We start from the raw sequence: 18,442 nt of genomic DNA on the forward strand, positions 1-18,442 counted from the left end.
AACCATCTGTAATGGGGTCTGGTGCCCTCTTCTGGCCTGCAGGCATACACACAGACAGAATATTGTATGCATAATAAATAAATAAATTATTAAAAAAAACTTTAAAAAAATATGGATAAGAGAGATAGCTCAGCAGTTAAGAGCACTTGCTGTTTGCTTTTGCAAAGGACAAGGGTTGAGTTCCTAGCACCCACATGGAAGGTGACAACCATCTGTAACTTCAGGTCTAGGTGCCTCCTCAGTCACAAGATACATACATGCATGCAGGCAAAACACTTATACTCCTATGTTGTGGGATATTTTGAATACACTCTGACCTTGAATCAAAGGACAGAGCTAGCTACTGGGGAACCAAAATTGGCCATAAAGGTTTTAGAGGACTCAGGACACACAAAAAGACACAGCAAGTAAGAGGGAGGGGCTTCCAAAAATTCAAAGACCCTTTTGGATTGAAGGAAGGAGGTGGTGAGGGGACATCACTAGTCGCTTCTCTGCCGCTTCTCTGATTAATTAGGTTTTTACCCCAATATCTGATTCCCAAGTAATAGAATATAAGTAATCACTTCACACTTAAAAGAAATAAATCTAAAAATAACTACAAACCAGAAGAGAGTTGAACATCATCCTTACAGATCTGAAAAGAACCAGCAAGTCAACTGAGAATTCAATTCCCAGTGAAGGAAAAGGCATGATTTTATTCACATAGAGGATTCTCTAAAGAGATACAGAACTAAAAGAACCAATCTGGCTCATCTAACAATAGTTGTCTCCCAAAGGAAAGGCCAAGAATCTGGGAGTTATTCAGTCCACAAGGCGGGGTGTCTCAGCTGGTCTTCAGCCTACATTCGAATTCCAGAATGATGGGAAGTAACACTCTTATGTGTTCCTGATAAGTAAGCAGTATTTAAGAACACATCACATGACTGAACATAGTAGTACATACCTTTAATCTCAGCACTCAGGAAGAGGCAGAAGGATCTCTCTAATTCAAGGTTAGCCTGCTCTACACAGCAAGTTCCAGGACAGCCAGAGTGGTAAGGGGTAAGAGCCTATAAAAAAAAAAAAAAATTACACACATCAGTTTCTATTCCACCATCTAAAAACACAAGTGTTGTTTATAGCTTAACTAGAAATTTTCAAACTAAGTTGTTAAGAACAACCAACAGTGAAGTCCAGAGTGGTTTTGCATGCTTTTAATCCCAGCACTAGGAAGGCAAAGGAAAGTAAATCACCATGTCTCAAAACAAGCAAGACCTCTCTCAGAACAAACAAGTCTATTGGTAGCACTGATTAGACTGGTTAGAGGTGGAATGTGGACCCAGGAAATAAAATAAAAATATAGTGCATGAGCCTCTCAAAGATAAAAATACTTTTAAAACAATTTGAAGCTAGACAGAGCATTACAGGACATTCCTGAGAAGTTTCCACTACTCCACCATCAAGGTACCTTCTCAGAATCCAGCGACCTATTTCATTGTCTAGAGACTGAGCTTTGCTCGGCATTTGGAAAACCCATAAAAGGAACACCGAAGAGTATCAAATATCTACTTCCCAAGGTTTTGACAACAATCTTAAAATTCAGAGGCGTGGAGGAGCATAACAGAAACTTTTTAAAATAATAATAATAATCATGAAAAGTGATTTTCTCAGTAGCTGTGAAAGCCTGGAAAAGTTTTGCCCGTCCTTTCCCCAACCCTTTGCTAGCCAATCACAGAGTAAAAAGTTTTTTGAGTAGAAACATGAGTCACACTTGGAAAATAATTCCCCGCTGCAGAGTACACAGACTCTATACAATTGCAGAAAACCTGTTTTCCTGAGGGCAAGCCACTTGTTCACTCTACCAAATAGGACACTAACTTTTGTAAATTCGCCGCAAACCTGACGCCAAACCTATTCTCACTGGGAAGCACAAGTTTAAAGGGCTGAGGCTGCCGCTCTCACTTTATCTTTGTGCAGGGCTGACATGGGAGGAAATTGCACAAAGAGCAGAAAGTATGGCGATCTCCTTCTTCACACACTGCCACAGAGGGGGCTGAAGACACAATCCTGTCCTATACTGGACCTACGACAGGCAGATATCCTCAGGATCACACAGACAAGAAACTGCTGGGTACGGAAAGAGGTTTTGGGAGCTCTTTTTAACCCTAGCCTGGAAATCTTTCAGAAGGGATCCCCGGGGACATGAAGAGATGCCAGGGTTCCCAAGGGGAAAGGAGACCGAGTGGGCGGCCAGCCGACAGAGTGCAGGGGAGTATCCGGGCCACAGTGTCCCGGTACTAAAGACCCTGTCGCCTCAGTCGGCCCTGAGGTCGTACAAAGGGGATTACGCAAAGCGTAGCTGCAAAACGAGACACCCCCTCAGCCCCCGGACCTGGCACTAAATTGTCGCCTCGGTCAGCCCCTCGCTGCTCTCCCAGCTCCTCACCGAATGCGCCCAGGCTCCTCCACTCGTCCGCGTCTACACCGCCGGCCCGGGAACGCCACTGCAGAGACCCCAGAAGACGGGCTTGGGGCGGAGCCGAGGAGACTCGGGAGTGGGAGGACCTTCCGGAGCCTGAGCTTTATCACTGGTTCGCCACCCGGGTCCTGGACCGGTTTCAAGCCTTTTGCGGATTTAGGCTCTGGCGGCTGCTAAGAGGTTCGGGGAGGTGGGCGGGGAGATTGCACAGCCCTCTGTTGTGCACCATGGTTGATCTTAAATCCTCATAAACCTGCCTCAGCCTTCCAAGTGGTCACAGGCCTCTCACCCTGTTTAGCTTAGGTGGGGTGAAAATGAAGGAGGCTTCATTTTCAACTTTAACGAATCACTAAAAAAGAGGGATAAGAAGAGCAGTTGTGCTTAACTATAGTAGGAAACCACTTATGTCTGTGAGTCTGGATTTCCCTATCTATAAAATGAGAACTCTGCCCTAATCCTTTGATGTGGTTATAACAGACTCAATAATAAAGAAAAACAATATTGCTCATAGTGGGAAAACTGGCGTTTAAGGCGTGACAGCAGCGTTTAATGGAAGCCACCTTCTGTTACTTGAATTCCGACCAGAGCATGCATCCTGGCTACCCGAATGAAACAGCCTTAGCTACTCATCCTCCCACAAAGTTAATAGTGAAAAGCATGCACCTTACCTAAATCCCAGCACTTGGAAGGCAGAGGCAGGTGGATCTCTGTGATTTTGAAGTCAGCCTGGTCTACATAGCAAGTTCCAGGACAGCCAGAGCTACAGAATAGAGGCATCAAGAGAGGGACACAACCAAAATCTAAACTTAACCTTTTCACTGCTCTGATCCACAAATGTTGAGAAAGCCTAAACTAAACAAAAATCTCTAGAAAGAAACATTGCAGAAGGAAAATTTTATGTGGGAGATCTTTACAATGCACCAATGTTCCTGGTGTGTTCATTCTCTCTCCGTAGTAGGAGGGTGCTTGTCCATTCCTGGCTGCCCAGACTTGAAATAACCACACAAAAACTGTATTAATTAAACCACTCCTATTAGCTCTAGCTTCTTACTGGCTAGCTCTTTCATCTTTATTTAACCCATTTTTATTAATCTGTGTATTGCCACGTGGTTGTGGTTTACTGGTTACATTCCAGTGCATTTGTCCCTGGCAAAGGCTACAGGTCAAGATGTCTCTCTGACTCTGCCTACTCTCTCGCCAGTTTGTTGGGCGGCTGCTCATTCATTTCCTGGCTGCCCAGACTCCAGAAATAACCACACAAAACTACATTACTTAAATCACTGCTTGGCCAATTACTTAAGAGTATTGCTAACTAGTTCTTATATCTTTAGTTAACCCATTTCTATTAATCTGTGTATTGCTATGTTGTAGGGCCCTGGCCTCCCTTATTCCTGGAGTGCTTCTCGAGGACAATTTCTGGTCAGCATGACTAAGCATTTAACCCTTATTCCTGGGACGCAGTCAGTTTCTAGTCAGATGACTAGCATTCTGTTGGTTCCTGTTTTCCCCTTGCCCCACCTGGTTAAGTTCCTATATTCCTCCTGCCCCACCTGGTGGTTAGCCGCAGGGCATTCATTCTATTTGAGATATGGTAATTTCCCCACCTGCCTGGGTGGAGGTCCTTGTGCTGCAGTAGGTAGATAAGGGCTTCCCCAAGGCTGAATAAACGGCATTCGGTTGATCTCCTTTCGAATGACCCTGGTCTCTCTGTGTGTTCTTTTCAATCTCCAGGCCCTTGCCCGATTCGCATTCGGTACAGTGGCGCACGAACTGTACCGAGGGTGTAACACCAAATCAGGTGTTACACTATGTGGCTGTGGAGTACTGGCAAGGTTCCGGTGCGTCTACATAGTGTCTCTCTGAATCTGCCTACTCTCTCTATTTATATCTCTCCCAGCCTGGCTATATTCTGTTAAGCCATTGGCTGAAAGCAGCTTCTTTATTTACCAATAAAAGCAATACATATACAGAAGGACCTCTCTCTCGCACGCGCGCCCCTTCCCTCTCCCCTGTCTGTCTGCTGTCAAAAATACCATACTAATGAATTTATGGAAATATTTCTTGATGTGGTTTAAGATGATACAGTCTATCATGGCATGGAAATAATAAACAATGTGACAATATCTCCATGGTAGCCAGACTATGTGCCAGTAAATCTTCACTTTAATAGTACCAGGACAGAGAAAGATAGCCAAGAACTGGGGCATGGTTGTAATTCTGAAAGCCTGATTTTCATAGACCCATTTAACTCTAGCTAGGCCATACCTGCCAAAGGTTTTTCCAGCCCCACAAACAGTGTTATAAGCTGGACACCACCAGAATAATTCAGTTTTTTATTTGTGACTCCTTTTGTATAAGAAATTGTTATGCAACCCTGAGAATATACATACGTATATGAAGTGGGTGTTCACATGATACATTTATTGTTAATAAATCAAAGAAATCTACTGAAAAACAATTTGGTGAATATCTCTCTTATCATTTAATAACATGAAAGTAAATTTGTATATTAATAGAATGGGCATATTTATTTTTACATAAAACATAAAATCTTAGCTGAATATTTGATAGTGTAGCACATAGAGAATGTTTTTCAGATTGATAATTAATTATTTGATACTTTGGTTTTATAATTGTCAAATATGGAAAACATCACAAATAAAGGCAGAAATACACTTAGGGCCATTTCCTAGGTTGTTAAAATACTTTTCTTTATTGCTACCCAATAATCATTGAATGATTTTTTTTTTAAATAAAATACAAGTAAGTAACTCAAGCAATTTTTTTATTGGTTTTTAGAGACAAGGCTTCTCTTTGTAACTTTAGAGCCTGTCCTAACACTCACTCTGTAGCCCAGGCTGGCTTCAAACTCACAGGAATCCTGCTTCTGCCTCCCAAGTGCTGGGATTAAAAGCGTGCAACACACAACCGGGCAATTCAAGCAATTTTTAAAGCTACACTATACTATATAATACAAAGATAAATTAATTTGGTATTTATATGTTGATGAATGACACCTGGGAAATAGAAAAGTCTGTTTTCCACAATTGAATCAGTATTTCCAAAAGAGCAGAAAACTCTTAGAATTTAGTAAAAGTATTTCGATTTGCAACAGTCAGCAAGTCTTGTGTGAGCTAAGGTGCTTCAAAGAGTTGGCATGTTAATGGCATGTCATGTCATGACATCACATGCATACACATGTTGTATAATCAGAACAAAGTGGAGGTACAGTTAAATCACATGATACAAACATGGGTGAGTGATGCCAGTGATATAAAAATCAATGCACATATAAATCTGGATTTTTAATCACTGAGTTCAAAACCTTTACATGTTACCAGGTGGATTTTGAATCTCAGTTATTGCAATCCAGTAAGGAATCAGGAAGCACAGACTAAAAATCTGTGTCCAACCACAAGACTTTGTGGGGATAATTTCATATTCAAATTAAAACACTCTGCCCCATCTCCCCTGGGCTTATGGAAATCTGATAATGCACCTAGTTCAGTTTCAAAAGTCTCCAATCTCAAACTGCAGAAGGAAAATAAGAGCCCAAAAGAATTCAAAAGCATTTACAGACCTCAATAGAATCATCATACATTTGAAAGCTTAAACTTAATACCAAAAGATTTCCATTAACATAGAAATGTGGATGGTGTTTTACCTGCTTACAACAAATCAACAATGAAAAACACCAATAAGCACACTACCATGTTTTTATTTAAGAAAAGTGAGACTTTCTCAAGAACGTCAACAGGTCCTTCTCAAAGGACTGCTTAAGGAAGAATTGTCATCAGTTCTATACATTTTACTGTTCCTGAAGTTTCCATGACAGACAAGAAGGTGCAAGGTAACAGTTGTCATGACCTGGTTATTCTAGGTCTCAGTGTCAAACACCAACCTCCTGCTTCAGTGTTCTAAATGATAACATTTTTTCACAAATTTTTTAAAAAAATATACAATGCAAAAATTAAAGGATAAGCATACAAAGAAAGTTTTAAGCAATCATAAATGGTTACATTTTAAATAGTGTTATTACAAAAATCCTAAGTATTAAATTTATACACACTGTAAATGTTATAAGCTAATGTATTCTTTGGGAAAACATCAATATGCTATAAATGAAGCCTACAGTGTCTTTAGGCAAAGAACATACTACAAAGTCTACAGTGTTGATAAGAGTTACAGTAGATTAATGTGTCCAATAACTTTATATTCACCTAAAAGTCTCTGATAGAAGAAAATCTAGTCCTTAAAAACTCTGCTCTCAGTAAGTATTCTTCATTTGTAGAACATTTATTTTTATACCAAATCTTTTGTTTCATAGTATTTATTGGTGCTATGACTAAAATATGCAATGAAGCTACATTCCACAGCCTAGAAGAGTCTTGAAGTTATACCACGTAGTTTAAGGCTACACGATAAGGATACACTATGATTAGGAAATTGTCTAACAATTTATACCAGCAATTATTTCTGCTGTTAAAAGTTTGTGTCTACACTTAGAAAACCTTCGCCTCAATGTTTTCCTGCAAAAGAAATAAAAATTCATTACCTAGGGACATTCCCATTTCTCTTGATGGTCGGACTGGGAATTACACTGGAAGACCAGTGCTAAACGAATGAGCTATTTATCAATATCTTTTTCAATTTTTTTTAAATATTTGTTTATTTATTATATATACAATATTCTGTCTGTGTGTATGCCTGCAAGCCAGAAGAGGGCACCAGACCTCATTACAGATGGTTATGAGCCACCATGTGGTTGCTGGGAATTGAACTCAGGACCTCTGGAAGAGCAGTCAGTGCTCTTAACCTCTGAGCCATCACTCCAGCCCCCATCTTTTTCAATTTTTATTAAGATTGGTCTCACTAAGTTGTCTGAACAGGCCCTGAATTTACTATCTCCTGCCTCGAAACCACAGTCCCCAAGAGGACAGGCCTGCAATGTCAGGTACTGCTGCAATTTTCTTCAAACACAAATCACTGGTAAATACCATACATTCACAAATTACATAGCTTTTCACTCATGCTATGACACTTTGAACATGGTTTGCTTCAGTATTTCAATACATATAAATTTGCAGAATCTTCTTCCAATTGGAGTTATCGCATGATTTTTAGTGTGGTTAAAATATAAGCTTTAATTTCCAAACTGCAGCAATTTCAATCCAATGTCTGTTTCTACAGAACTGCCTTCATGGTGCATTAGTTTATGCATTTGAGTGGATGCTTAAGAAATGAATATCATACTCCATTCATTCACAGGCTTTAACACCAGATATTTTCATATCTTCAAATGGAATTGAAGATCGTAACACATCTCTTAGAGTCGCGGAATTTTCTCCAGTGAGTTCTCCCAAGCTTTCCATAGCAAGCAAACAAACAAACAAAAAAAATCTAAAGCCTTCGCCATTTGTCTTATATTCATTAGCACTTTTCCCAGTACTTCCACTATTTGAAGAGAACTAGAAATTCTAAATATTCTTGCATGTTTGTTGGCATTCATAAGGGTTTTTCCCCCACTAGGATATGTGTTTTTCCATGTCTTCGAAGGGAACGGTAACATGTAAAGGCTTTACCACAGTCTTGGCATTCATAGGGTCTCTCTCCAGTGTGAGATCTTTCATGAATTTGCAGTAAATATGGATAAATGAAGGACTTACTACAGTACTTACATTCATAGCGTTTTTCTCCAGCATGAACCATTTTATGCCTCTGAAGAGAACTCTGACTTATCAAAGCTTTACCACACTGTTTACATTCATAGGGCTTTTCTCCTGTGTGAACTTTTTCATGCATTTGAAGAGAGCTGTGACTCCGGAAGGCTTTATCACACTGCTTACATGTGTAAGGCTTTTCACCAGTGTGAGTTCTTTCATGCATTTGAAGGAAACAGGGGTAAAGGAAGGCTTTACTACATATATTACATTTATAGAGCTTCTCTCCAGTATGAGACCTCTCGTGCATTTGAAGGTAGCAGGGATAAATGAAGGACTTCCCACACTGCTTACATTCATAGGGTTTCTCTCCAGCGTGAATTCTTTCATGTCTTCGAAGGGAACTTTGACTTCTGAAGGCCTTCCCACACTGCTTACATTCATAGGGTTTCTCTCCAGCGTGAATTCTTTCATGTCTTCGAAGGGAACTTTGACTTCTGAAGGCCTTCCCACACTGCTTACATTCGTAGGGTTTTTCTCCAGTGTGTGTTCTTTCGTGTAACTGAAGAGAACTTGAACAGCTGAGAACTTTCCCACACAGTTTACACTCATAGAAACCACTATGAGTTTTTTCATGGATTCGAAGGTACCCAGCACTTTTGAAGGTCTTGCCACACTCTTCACACTCATAGGGTTTTTCACCGGTATGGGTTCGTTCGTGTGCCTGAAGGAGACTGTGACATCTGAAGGCTTTACCACACTGTGTACAGTCATAATGCTTTTCTCTCCCATGAGCTCTTTCGTGTAACTGAAGGGAGCTGAGGCCTTTGAATGCCTTACCACACTGTACACATTCATAGGGTTTTTCCCCAGTATGGATTCTTTCATGCCTTTGAAGGAAAGAAGGACAAATAAAGGCTTTACTGCATATCACACATTTATAGGGTTTTTCTGCGGTATGAGCCTTCTCGTGCTTTTCAAGTAAATACTGATAAATGAAGGACTTGCCGCATTGTTTACACCCGTAGGGTTTCCCTTCAGCATGAGCCTTTTCATGGACCTGAAGATTACTGAAGCGTCTAAAGGTTTTGCCACACTCTTTACAGCCGTACGATCTTTCTCCACTGTGTGCTCTTTCGTGCGCTCGAAGGGAATTGGAAGAACTGAGGGTTTTGCCACACTGTTTACATCCGTAGAAACCACTATGAGTTTTTTCATGTATTCGAAGATTACTGAGACTTTTGAACGCTTTACTACACTGTTGACAAGCGTAAGGTTTTTCGCCAGTGTGGGTCCTTTCATGCACTCGAAGTAAACTATGGTATCTGAAGGCCTTGCCACACAGTTTACACTCATGGGGTTTTTCCCCAGTGTGAATGATTTCGTGGACCCGAAGACGACTGAGACCTCTGAAGGCCTTCCCACACTGCTTACACTCATAAGGCTTTTCTCCAGTGTGAGTTCGTTCATGCAGCTGAAGAGAACCGGAGCAACTCAGAGTTTTCCCGCACCGTTTACACTCATAGGGCCTTTCTTCAGTGTGCGTCCTCTCGTGGACGCGAAGATAACTGAAGCCCCTGAAGGCCTTCCCACACTGCTTACACACGTAGGGCTTTTCTCCAGTGTGTGTTCTCTTGTGTAACTGCAGGGCACTGGAACAACTGAGAGTTTTGCCGCACTGTCTACATTCATAGGGCTTTTCCTCCGTGTGGCTTCCTTCGTGGATACGAAGGTAACTGAGACTTCTGAAGGCTTTGTCACACTGCTTACACTCATAGGGTTTCTCCCCAGTGTGCGTCCTTATATGGACTTGAAGCAAACATGGATAAATGAAGGACTTACCACACTGTTTACATTCGTAAGGTTTTCCTCCAACATGAGAAACTTGATGTCTTTGAAAGGAGCCTTGATCTTTAAAGTCTTTGCCACACTGTTTACACGCGTAGGGCTTTTCTTCACAGTGAGTCCTTTCGTGTCTTTGAAGGAAAGAGGAACACAGAAAGGCTTTACTACAGACCTTACACTTATAGGGTTTCTCTCCACTATGAGCTCGCTCATGTAGCTGAAGAGAACTCTGACCCCTGAAGGTTTTGCTGCACTGCTTGCATTGATAGGGCCTTTCCGCAGTGTGAGTCCTTTCGTGTCTTCGAAGAAAAGAGGGGCACAGAAAGGCTTTACCACAAATGTTACATTTATATGGTTTCTCCCCACTGTGAGACCTCGCATGCAATCGAAGGGAGCTATGACCTCTGAAAGCCTTACCGCATTGCTTACACTCGTAGGGTTTTCCCCCTGTATGTGTTCTTTCATGTCTTTGCAGGAAAGATGAACAACGAAAGGCTTTACTGCATATGCTACATTTGTAGGGTTTCTCTCCAGTATGAGATCTTTCGTGGGTTTGAAGTAAATAGGGATAAATGAAGGACTTACCACACTGCTTACATTCATAGGGTTTCTTCCCAGCATGAGCTATTTTATGTCTTTGAAGGGAACTGTGACTTCGCAGAGCTTTCCCACAATGTTTACATTCATAGGGCTTTTCTCCAGTATGAGTTCTTTCGTGTACTCGAAGATTACTGAGCCCTCTAAAGGGCTTAGCACATTGCTTACATTTATACGGTTTTTCTCCCGTGTGAGTTCTCTTGTGTCTTTGCAGGAAAGAGGAACAAAGAAACGCTTTCCTGCAGATCTTACATTTATAAGGTCTCTCTCCAGTATGATACCTTTCGTGCATTTTAAGTAAATAGGGATAAATGAATGACTTTCCACACTGCGTACATTCATAGGGTTTTTCTCCAGCGTGAATTATTTTCCGCCTTTGAAGGGAACTATGACCTTGGAACACTTTACCACACTGCCTACACTCATATGTTTTTCCCCCGGTGTGAATTATTTCATGTCTTTGAAGGGAATTTTGGCAACTGGAAGCTTTGCCATATGGCACACAACCAGAATGCTTCTCTCCATTAGGAGTGCCGCTGGGAGACGGCAGGTAGTTGAAAGGACTCAGAGTGGTAGCACATGGTTTAGATTCAGAAGGGTTTTCTTTGGTGTGAGTCCCTCCACGAATGCAAAATGAGCTGGGACCAATAAAGGCTGTGTCATATTGATGATGCTCACGGGGCTGTTCTCCACTGTGAATCTGCTGATACACTCCATGTGAACTTGGAAAACCAAAGGATTCGGAATATACTTCACACTCGCAGGTTCCTCTCCGATTGTGGGCTCCCATGTATATGTGAATAGTTGCGAGAGAACTGGAGGTATATTGCTTCTTTCCATACTCCTCAAGCTCATGTGTGTATCCAGGGTGGGATGTGATGTTCCTATCAAAGGATGAACGAGACATGAAAACTTGCCCAAACAAATTACAAGCACACAGCTTCACTCAAATTGAAATTTATGGACTTCTATTGATATTCAATACCTTGGGGGTTTCTCAAAATGGATTACCTTCTTTACTCCCCAAGACCAAAAGCTAGTATTTGACTTCTGTAAACACTGGCAGGCACACTACTAGGGGTTGCTTCACTGATGACTATTTAGTCATTATTAGGTTTTGGATTTCCACTATTCCCTAAATCAGGAAAAGTGTATGTCTTCTGCAGAATCTAACTGTTCTCAAACTAAATGGATTAGGGATTCTGCAGTATGGCTCTTAAAACTGTCAGAACAAAAAAGCTCAGACATGCACTTTTCTCAATATTGTTTACAAGTGAACTGCTTTTCAAATATGAACAGCTTTCTTACATGGAACTGCATATTTCTGTGAAATTTTTCTAATGGTGAGTAATTTAAATTTGTGCTTGCCTTACTACTTGTTCATAAATTTTCATATCACATTAAGATTTTCTCAAAATATATTTTCTCCCACTAATACATGTAATTTACCTTAGATTTCTCCCAGGATGTTTATAATGCTCTTCAATGGTCTGGTATTCTGATTTGATTCCTAAAATACAGACCCAGAAAAATTTTCACAAATTATTACAAACCTCAAAGAAACTGTAAGTTTTCTAGGGTTAATGCGCACTGTATCCATGTCTGATTTATTCACATTATTCTTCCCTTTCCACATTCCAAAGCAGAGAAAGAAGAAACACTTGTCTAACCAAGAAAGTGAAGGAACATCAGCATCCTTACCCACAGAAGCAAGGTTACTACAGGTTTCCAGCATCACATTGACATATAGGTTCTTCTGAAAAGGATCCAGCAGAATCCACTCTTCCTGGGTGAAGTTCACAGCCACATCCTCAAAGGTCACTGAGTCCTAAAATATCCCATATGTGTGCATAAGAAATGGGTGAAACTGACAGCACTGTGGATAACTAATAAGATGTTCACAAATTCTGCAGTATCCAAATGTCTATGCAATGATAGAGGAGTTTCAATGCTACGACTGACATTCATGCAGGAAACGGTGAAGTAGGAACATTCCTCTCATGACCACATCCAGGAATTGGAGTATGCTACTGGGCTGCCTCAATTGCTCTTTCTAGAATGGAGTATAATGTACAAAATAGAATACATCCAAGAGGTTGCTTTTCCTTGGAACTTCTTAGGCACAAATAGGAGTTTTACTGAAGAAAGTGTACCAAAGATTCTAGGAGACATTACAAACATAAATGGTAGTCACTAAGTAGTCACTCAGTCTAAATGATCCAGGGAAACATTTGGCATTTTCTGAACCTCTGTTAGCTTTCTGAACGTTCAGTGAACAGCAATAATGGAAGAATCTATCCACACAACATGCTTAGGCTAACAAGCTGTCAAAACTTGTTAAGTGGGGAATTGCACCTGTGCTGTGACTACAGCAAGGGAAACATTAAAATCCTGAAAGCAGTTTCCACTCAGTCAAGTTTAATGAAACAACAAATGTGAAATAACCAATAGTGATTCCCAAAAGAACAATTTTTAATATTTATACATATTGATAATTTCATATATAAATACAGAATGTATTGATCATATTCACCACCAACTACTTCTTCCACTCCCTCTGTACCCCTCCCTTTTCCCAACATATGCCTCTCCTAACTCCATGTTCCCATCACTTTTTGTTTTGCTTTTAAAGATTTGTTTATTTTATGGATATGAATACTTTGCCTACGTATGCACCACAGAGCTCAGAAGAGGGCATCATATCCCCTGAAACTGGAGTTACAGACAGCTACCATGTGAGTGCTGGGCACCAGACCTCCATCCTCTGTAAGAGCAAAGCTGCTCTCCTGGTGCACACCTTTAATCCCAGCACTCGGAAGTCAGAGGCAGGTGGATCTCTGTGAGTTCGAGGCCAGCCTGGTCTACAAGAGCTAGTTCCAGGACAGGCTCTAAGGCTATAGAGAAACCGTGTCTCAAAAAACAAACAAAATAAACAATAAAAGCAAATATGCTCTTAACCACTGAGACATTTCTCTAGCCTTTATTTTTCTTTTTGCTTTTATTACCCATAAAGTCCAATTAGTGCTTTCTGGATGTATACCAACAACATTCTAACAGCCATACGCCCAAAGAAAAATTAATCCTCTCTTCTAGTAACTATCAATTGCCAGTAGCTCCTCAGAGAGAAGCCAAGCTCATTAGTCAGTGATTTCTATGATTTTATATAAATAACCATAGATGCTGTGAGTTTCTGAGTCCATGCCATATCTAGAAGATGGCATTTCACAGCTCTCCTCCACATACTCTGGCTCCTAAATTCTTCATAACCCTTCTTTGATCATGGTCCCTGAGTATTACGCCAATAGACAGCAACTTTCTAGTAGCCATTCAGTAAATGTCAAAGGAAATAGATGGTCCATGATTTTACAAGAACTCAAAGTAGCTGGGTATATTACATGCTGTAGTCCCAGGGACTGGGGACTCTGGGATGTACGATCACTTGATCTAAGAGCTCAAAGCCAGCCTGCAAAGATCCCTATATGAGGAGGGAGGGAGAGAGGGGGAAGAGGAAGATGGTGTCACTAAAATGCCATATTGTCTAAATTATACCTGTATAAAAATCACAGCTCAAACAGCGTCCTTAGGAGTCACTAAAATCTACATTTTCAAACCTTCTAGCAACACAACTGTCTAGCACTTGTCAAAGTCTTCTGAACAATAATATGATGACTTGTCTAACAAAAATGAGGACATTTGAAATACATTACAGACACAAAGTGGCAAAAGTAAAAGCAAATTCCCCAAACTTATCAAGCCACCATGTAGAAACTAATCTTTAGTAACCCAAAGTATAAATGGCCAGTCTGAAGGAAAACAACTTACACTCTAAATTTTACTACTCAACAAGATGTCATCATCTACACATCTGCCTACATACAGACTCTACAAGCTAAGACCAAGTCACTTCTCCCTTGACTGTTTTTGAGACAGGGTCTCTCTATGTTGCCCTAGAACTCTCTATGTAGGCCAGGATGGCCTTGAACCCACGGAGTTCCTGTCTCTACCTTCCTTTTGACTCTTACCAGTGGTATTTGTAACTGCTATTCCTAACCAACACAAAGTATCTGTCACCAACACAAAGCCATTAAATTGCTCATCACCTCATCCCCTGGTAGTAGGATTTCCCTCTGGAAAGGGAAAAAGAGAGTGAAGTTAAGCTCTACTTAGACCAGTGTTTCTCTGCCTTCCTAGCACTGCAACCCTTTTATACAGTTCTTCCTGTTGTTGTGACCCCAAACCATAGAACTATCTTCCTAACTGTAATTTAGCTACTGTTATGAACGACAATGTAAACATTTTTGGATATTGCAACCCTTTTGTCAAATAGGTTGCAACCCACAGGTTGAAAGCCACTGCCTTAAACAGTAAAAGCAGGGACTAATGTTGGATCATGAGCTAGTCACCTAGCACAGGAGACCTTTCCCCTAAATGGACAAATAAACAAGGGAGGATGAATATAGTTTAGGGATTCTTAACTGGTTCCTCTCCCAGTGCATTCAAAAGTTATCAGTTACAATTAGAATTACTTAGGTTTGCATCCAATTCCTACTGTAAAGCCCATAAAAGACTACTGGGCACAGCAAAACATACACACACAATACATCCCTCCCACTCTTGGGCACAGCACTACTGGACACAGCAATACACACACACACACACACACACACACACACACACACACACATCCCTCCCACTCTTAAGAGTTCTTTCTCATTTTTTTAAATAAGTCTGCACTCACTTGTGTTCACTTCTTGTCCATGTTTTCTTATTCTTCTTAGTATAAGACAAGAACTCAGAAGTTTCAGGCTCTGCATGGTTTTAGTGACCATTAGTTGCCTGCCATCCTAGCCCCCTGAGTTAAGTGGCACCCTCAAAATATCTGCATCAAAATTATAAACAGGAAATCAACACAGAAAACCAATAACTGAAAAACTCAGTTCTTTAAAAACATCAATTAATAAGCCTATTCCAGGACAGTCAGTGCTACATAAAGAGACCCTGTCTCAAAGCAATTACAAAAACAGCAGGAAAATTTAACTAGCCTATAGCCAAACTAGGAAAAAAGGATGCAAAATTATCAATTAAAGAGTAGCTGTGGGGGTTGGAGAAGGGCACAGTGGTTAACAGCACTCACAACTCCTGTAGCAGTTGTTGGGTTTCCTAGGTTGGGTTTCCAACATCCTTATGGAAGCTCACAATTGCCAGTCATCCCAGTTCCAAGGAATTGGATGGCCTATTCTAAACTCCACAGGCCTCTGCACTCATGTGTTACACACACACAAACACACACACACAAACACACATACACACACACACAATATACACATTACACATTCTGGTCATCATTACCATAAAAATGTAAAAGACTATGAAGAAACACAATGAATGATTTCCTAACAAAAAAGTTAGTAACTTAGATGAAATGAATACATTCTTTGAAATGAACCTTCAACAATAAAAACATACAGAGAAAAGTGGTATGACTAGGACTATGTGTATTAAAGACAGTAATGCATGACTATTTTAAAAAATGGTAAACAAGACCCAAATGATGTCATCCTTAAATTCCTCAAAACACGTAAGAACTGGAGATGTACAATTCTGTACAATGTCTTATAGAAAAGCTATCATCTCCTATTTAAACTGTGATTTAACCATTACCACAACATAAACACACACACACACACACACACGAAAAAAAGAAAAGAAAAATTACAGAAAGCACACACACAAAAAAACTTTAATAAAAACTAGCAATTTAAGCCCCAGGTCCTTCCACTCCCTGCCCCTCCACCTCCTCCTGAATTTTATGTTTGATATGAATGCAGGATCATGGTCCAGTGCCCACTGACTCCAGGCCTAGACCTGGAAACTGAGAAAGACAGATGCAGGGAAGATATCAGTTAGTGTGAGTACAGATCAGCATCCCATATCCATCTTGACCTTTGCACACTGCTGTCTACTTTGAGTGTTATCTGGTTATACTGGAGAAAGATGTGGGAGTTTATCTTTTAATACAGAAATATACTTTACAATTCTATGCATGCCCTGTGGCTGGTCCCCCTAATTGTCAAAAACAAGGAAGTTTCCATTGCAAAAACTGGGTTTGTGAAACAGAGGCTTCCTGAAAATACATGGATGGATACACAGAAAGCCCCCTCCCAAGAACTATACGAAAGGAAAATGTAACCCGATAGCCATAAAATTAGAAATCTGGAAATTCCATAAAGATTCTGGCCTTAAAAAAAAAAAACAACAGGAAAAACCTGGGGAATCAAGACTATCCCATAGGAAGGGAATCTAGGGACAGAGTTAATCATTCCCAGTCAGAAATAGGTCAGGATTACTGGTTATGCTTAGACACCCAGCTCCCGTACTACAGAGGGATAGGAACTAACCAGACTGTCAGCCCATCAACTGACAAAACTTACTGTGACTAGGAACAGCCCAAATTAACGTTGGGACTTATAAGAGGCTGAAACTTATCTAATACAACCTTTAAGCTAGTCACCTCCCTCCCCTTACTCTGAAGCCAGCTATTCTGTCTTATAGGCTAATTCATCTAGTTAACAGCAATATTATCAAGGCCCTGAGACCTTGTGGTGGGCGTACACTACTGGTTTGACTAAATGTCCCTTCTGATGCTTTCCAAACTAAGTAGACAGGCTGATCAGTATCTACAAGTATTAAAAGTTTTAATTTCTGAATTAAAACATTTAGATTCCCTTGCCGATAAGGTCCTACAAAATTGAAGAGGTTTAGATTTACTTTTGATGAGAGATAAAGGAAACTACTGTATGGCTTTGGGAGAAACCTGTTGTTTTTTGCTAATGGATCAAGAATAATTAGGAAAGGGGAAAACCTCAAAACAAGAAAAATTGATATAATAAATATAACTGATATCAGTCTCTGCTCTTTTGGTTTCCCCTGGCTAAATACTCTTTCAGCACTGGTGGGGCCTTTTATTCTTATTTTAATTGGATTAACATCAGGGACCTACATCTTAAGCTACATGGTCAAGTATGTGTCAGCTCAGTAGTTGGGACCAACTACACCTCTTTAGAGCACCCACGATTTCATTCATTCACTAAGACCAGGAGGAATGTAACAGACCCTCAGACCTTAGCACAACTGACTCCATGATGGAAGCACCATTTAGGCCATACAGCTCAGCACACAGACAGCACCACCTGCCAAAATGAAAACAAAGATCTAATCCATCAAAGTACACAGTTCTGGAAAAGTCTGTACATGTACTAAGCTTGCATTTTGACTTCTGTAGTTTTGTTCTGGCTAACTGCTTTTGTTAACTGAAGTAGGTCAATCCAAAATATGGTTTTTATGTTTAAAAGCTCACTCTGCGAAAGGCTCAGTAGTACACTGAGAAACTGGCACCCATGTAGTCACTGGCTGGCTAATAATGACTTTCTATTTGCTTAAACCCATGTCTAAGCAGTCTTCTCTGATGGAGATCCCCCAGCACTATGGGCTTGGAGAGACTAATGGGTTAAGAGCCTTCAATGTTCTTGAAAATGATCTGGATTCATCCTCATGGAAGCCAGAAACTAACTCTAGTTCCAGGGGATCTGATGCACGTGTGACGCACGCGCGAGTGCGTGCATACACACACAGACACACACGTATCCCTAGTATCAGGAAGCCTTGGTTTCCCTTCAAAGCACCACATAAAAACAGTCAGGGTTGACACATACCTTTAGTCTTTCACTCTTGGGGTGAGTGAGAGGAAAAAGATCAGAAGTTCAAGGCTATCCTCAGTTTCAGTTACATAGTGAGTTTGAGGCTAGACTTGAGTTAGGACTGTCTTTCTCAAAAATAGGAAGGAAGGAAGGAAGGAAGGAAGGAAGGAAGGAAGGAAGGAAGG

The 18,442-nt window shown here is 40.6% G+C and overlaps 1 protein-coding gene across 1 annotated transcript in view; it reads right to left on the bottom strand.

Annotated features, from left to right (window-relative positions):
- Window positions 1-18,442, bottom strand: part of LOC101989072 (zinc finger protein 208-like) — a 38,515-nt gene that overhangs the window by 19,188 nt on the left and 885 nt on the right. The window contains exons 2-5 of the mRNA XM_013354994.2: window positions 12,262-12,388; window positions 12,010-12,070; window positions 7,967-11,444; window positions 2,328-2,483 (exon numbers count right to left, since the gene is read on the bottom strand). Coding sequence (XP_013210448.2) covers window positions 2,328-2,483; window positions 7,967-11,444; window positions 12,010-12,070; window positions 12,262-12,388 — 3,822 coding nt within the window. The remainder of the gene's footprint in view (window positions 1-2,327; window positions 2,484-7,966; window positions 11,445-12,009; window positions 12,071-12,261; window positions 12,389-18,442) is intronic.

The sequence above is a fragment of the Microtus ochrogaster genome, unplaced genomic scaffold (assembly GCF_000317375.1).
Source record: "Microtus ochrogaster isolate Prairie Vole_2 unplaced genomic scaffold, MicOch1.0 UNK83, whole genome shotgun sequence".
Classification (NCBI taxonomy): domain Eukaryota; kingdom Metazoa; phylum Chordata; class Mammalia; order Rodentia; family Cricetidae; genus Microtus; species Microtus ochrogaster.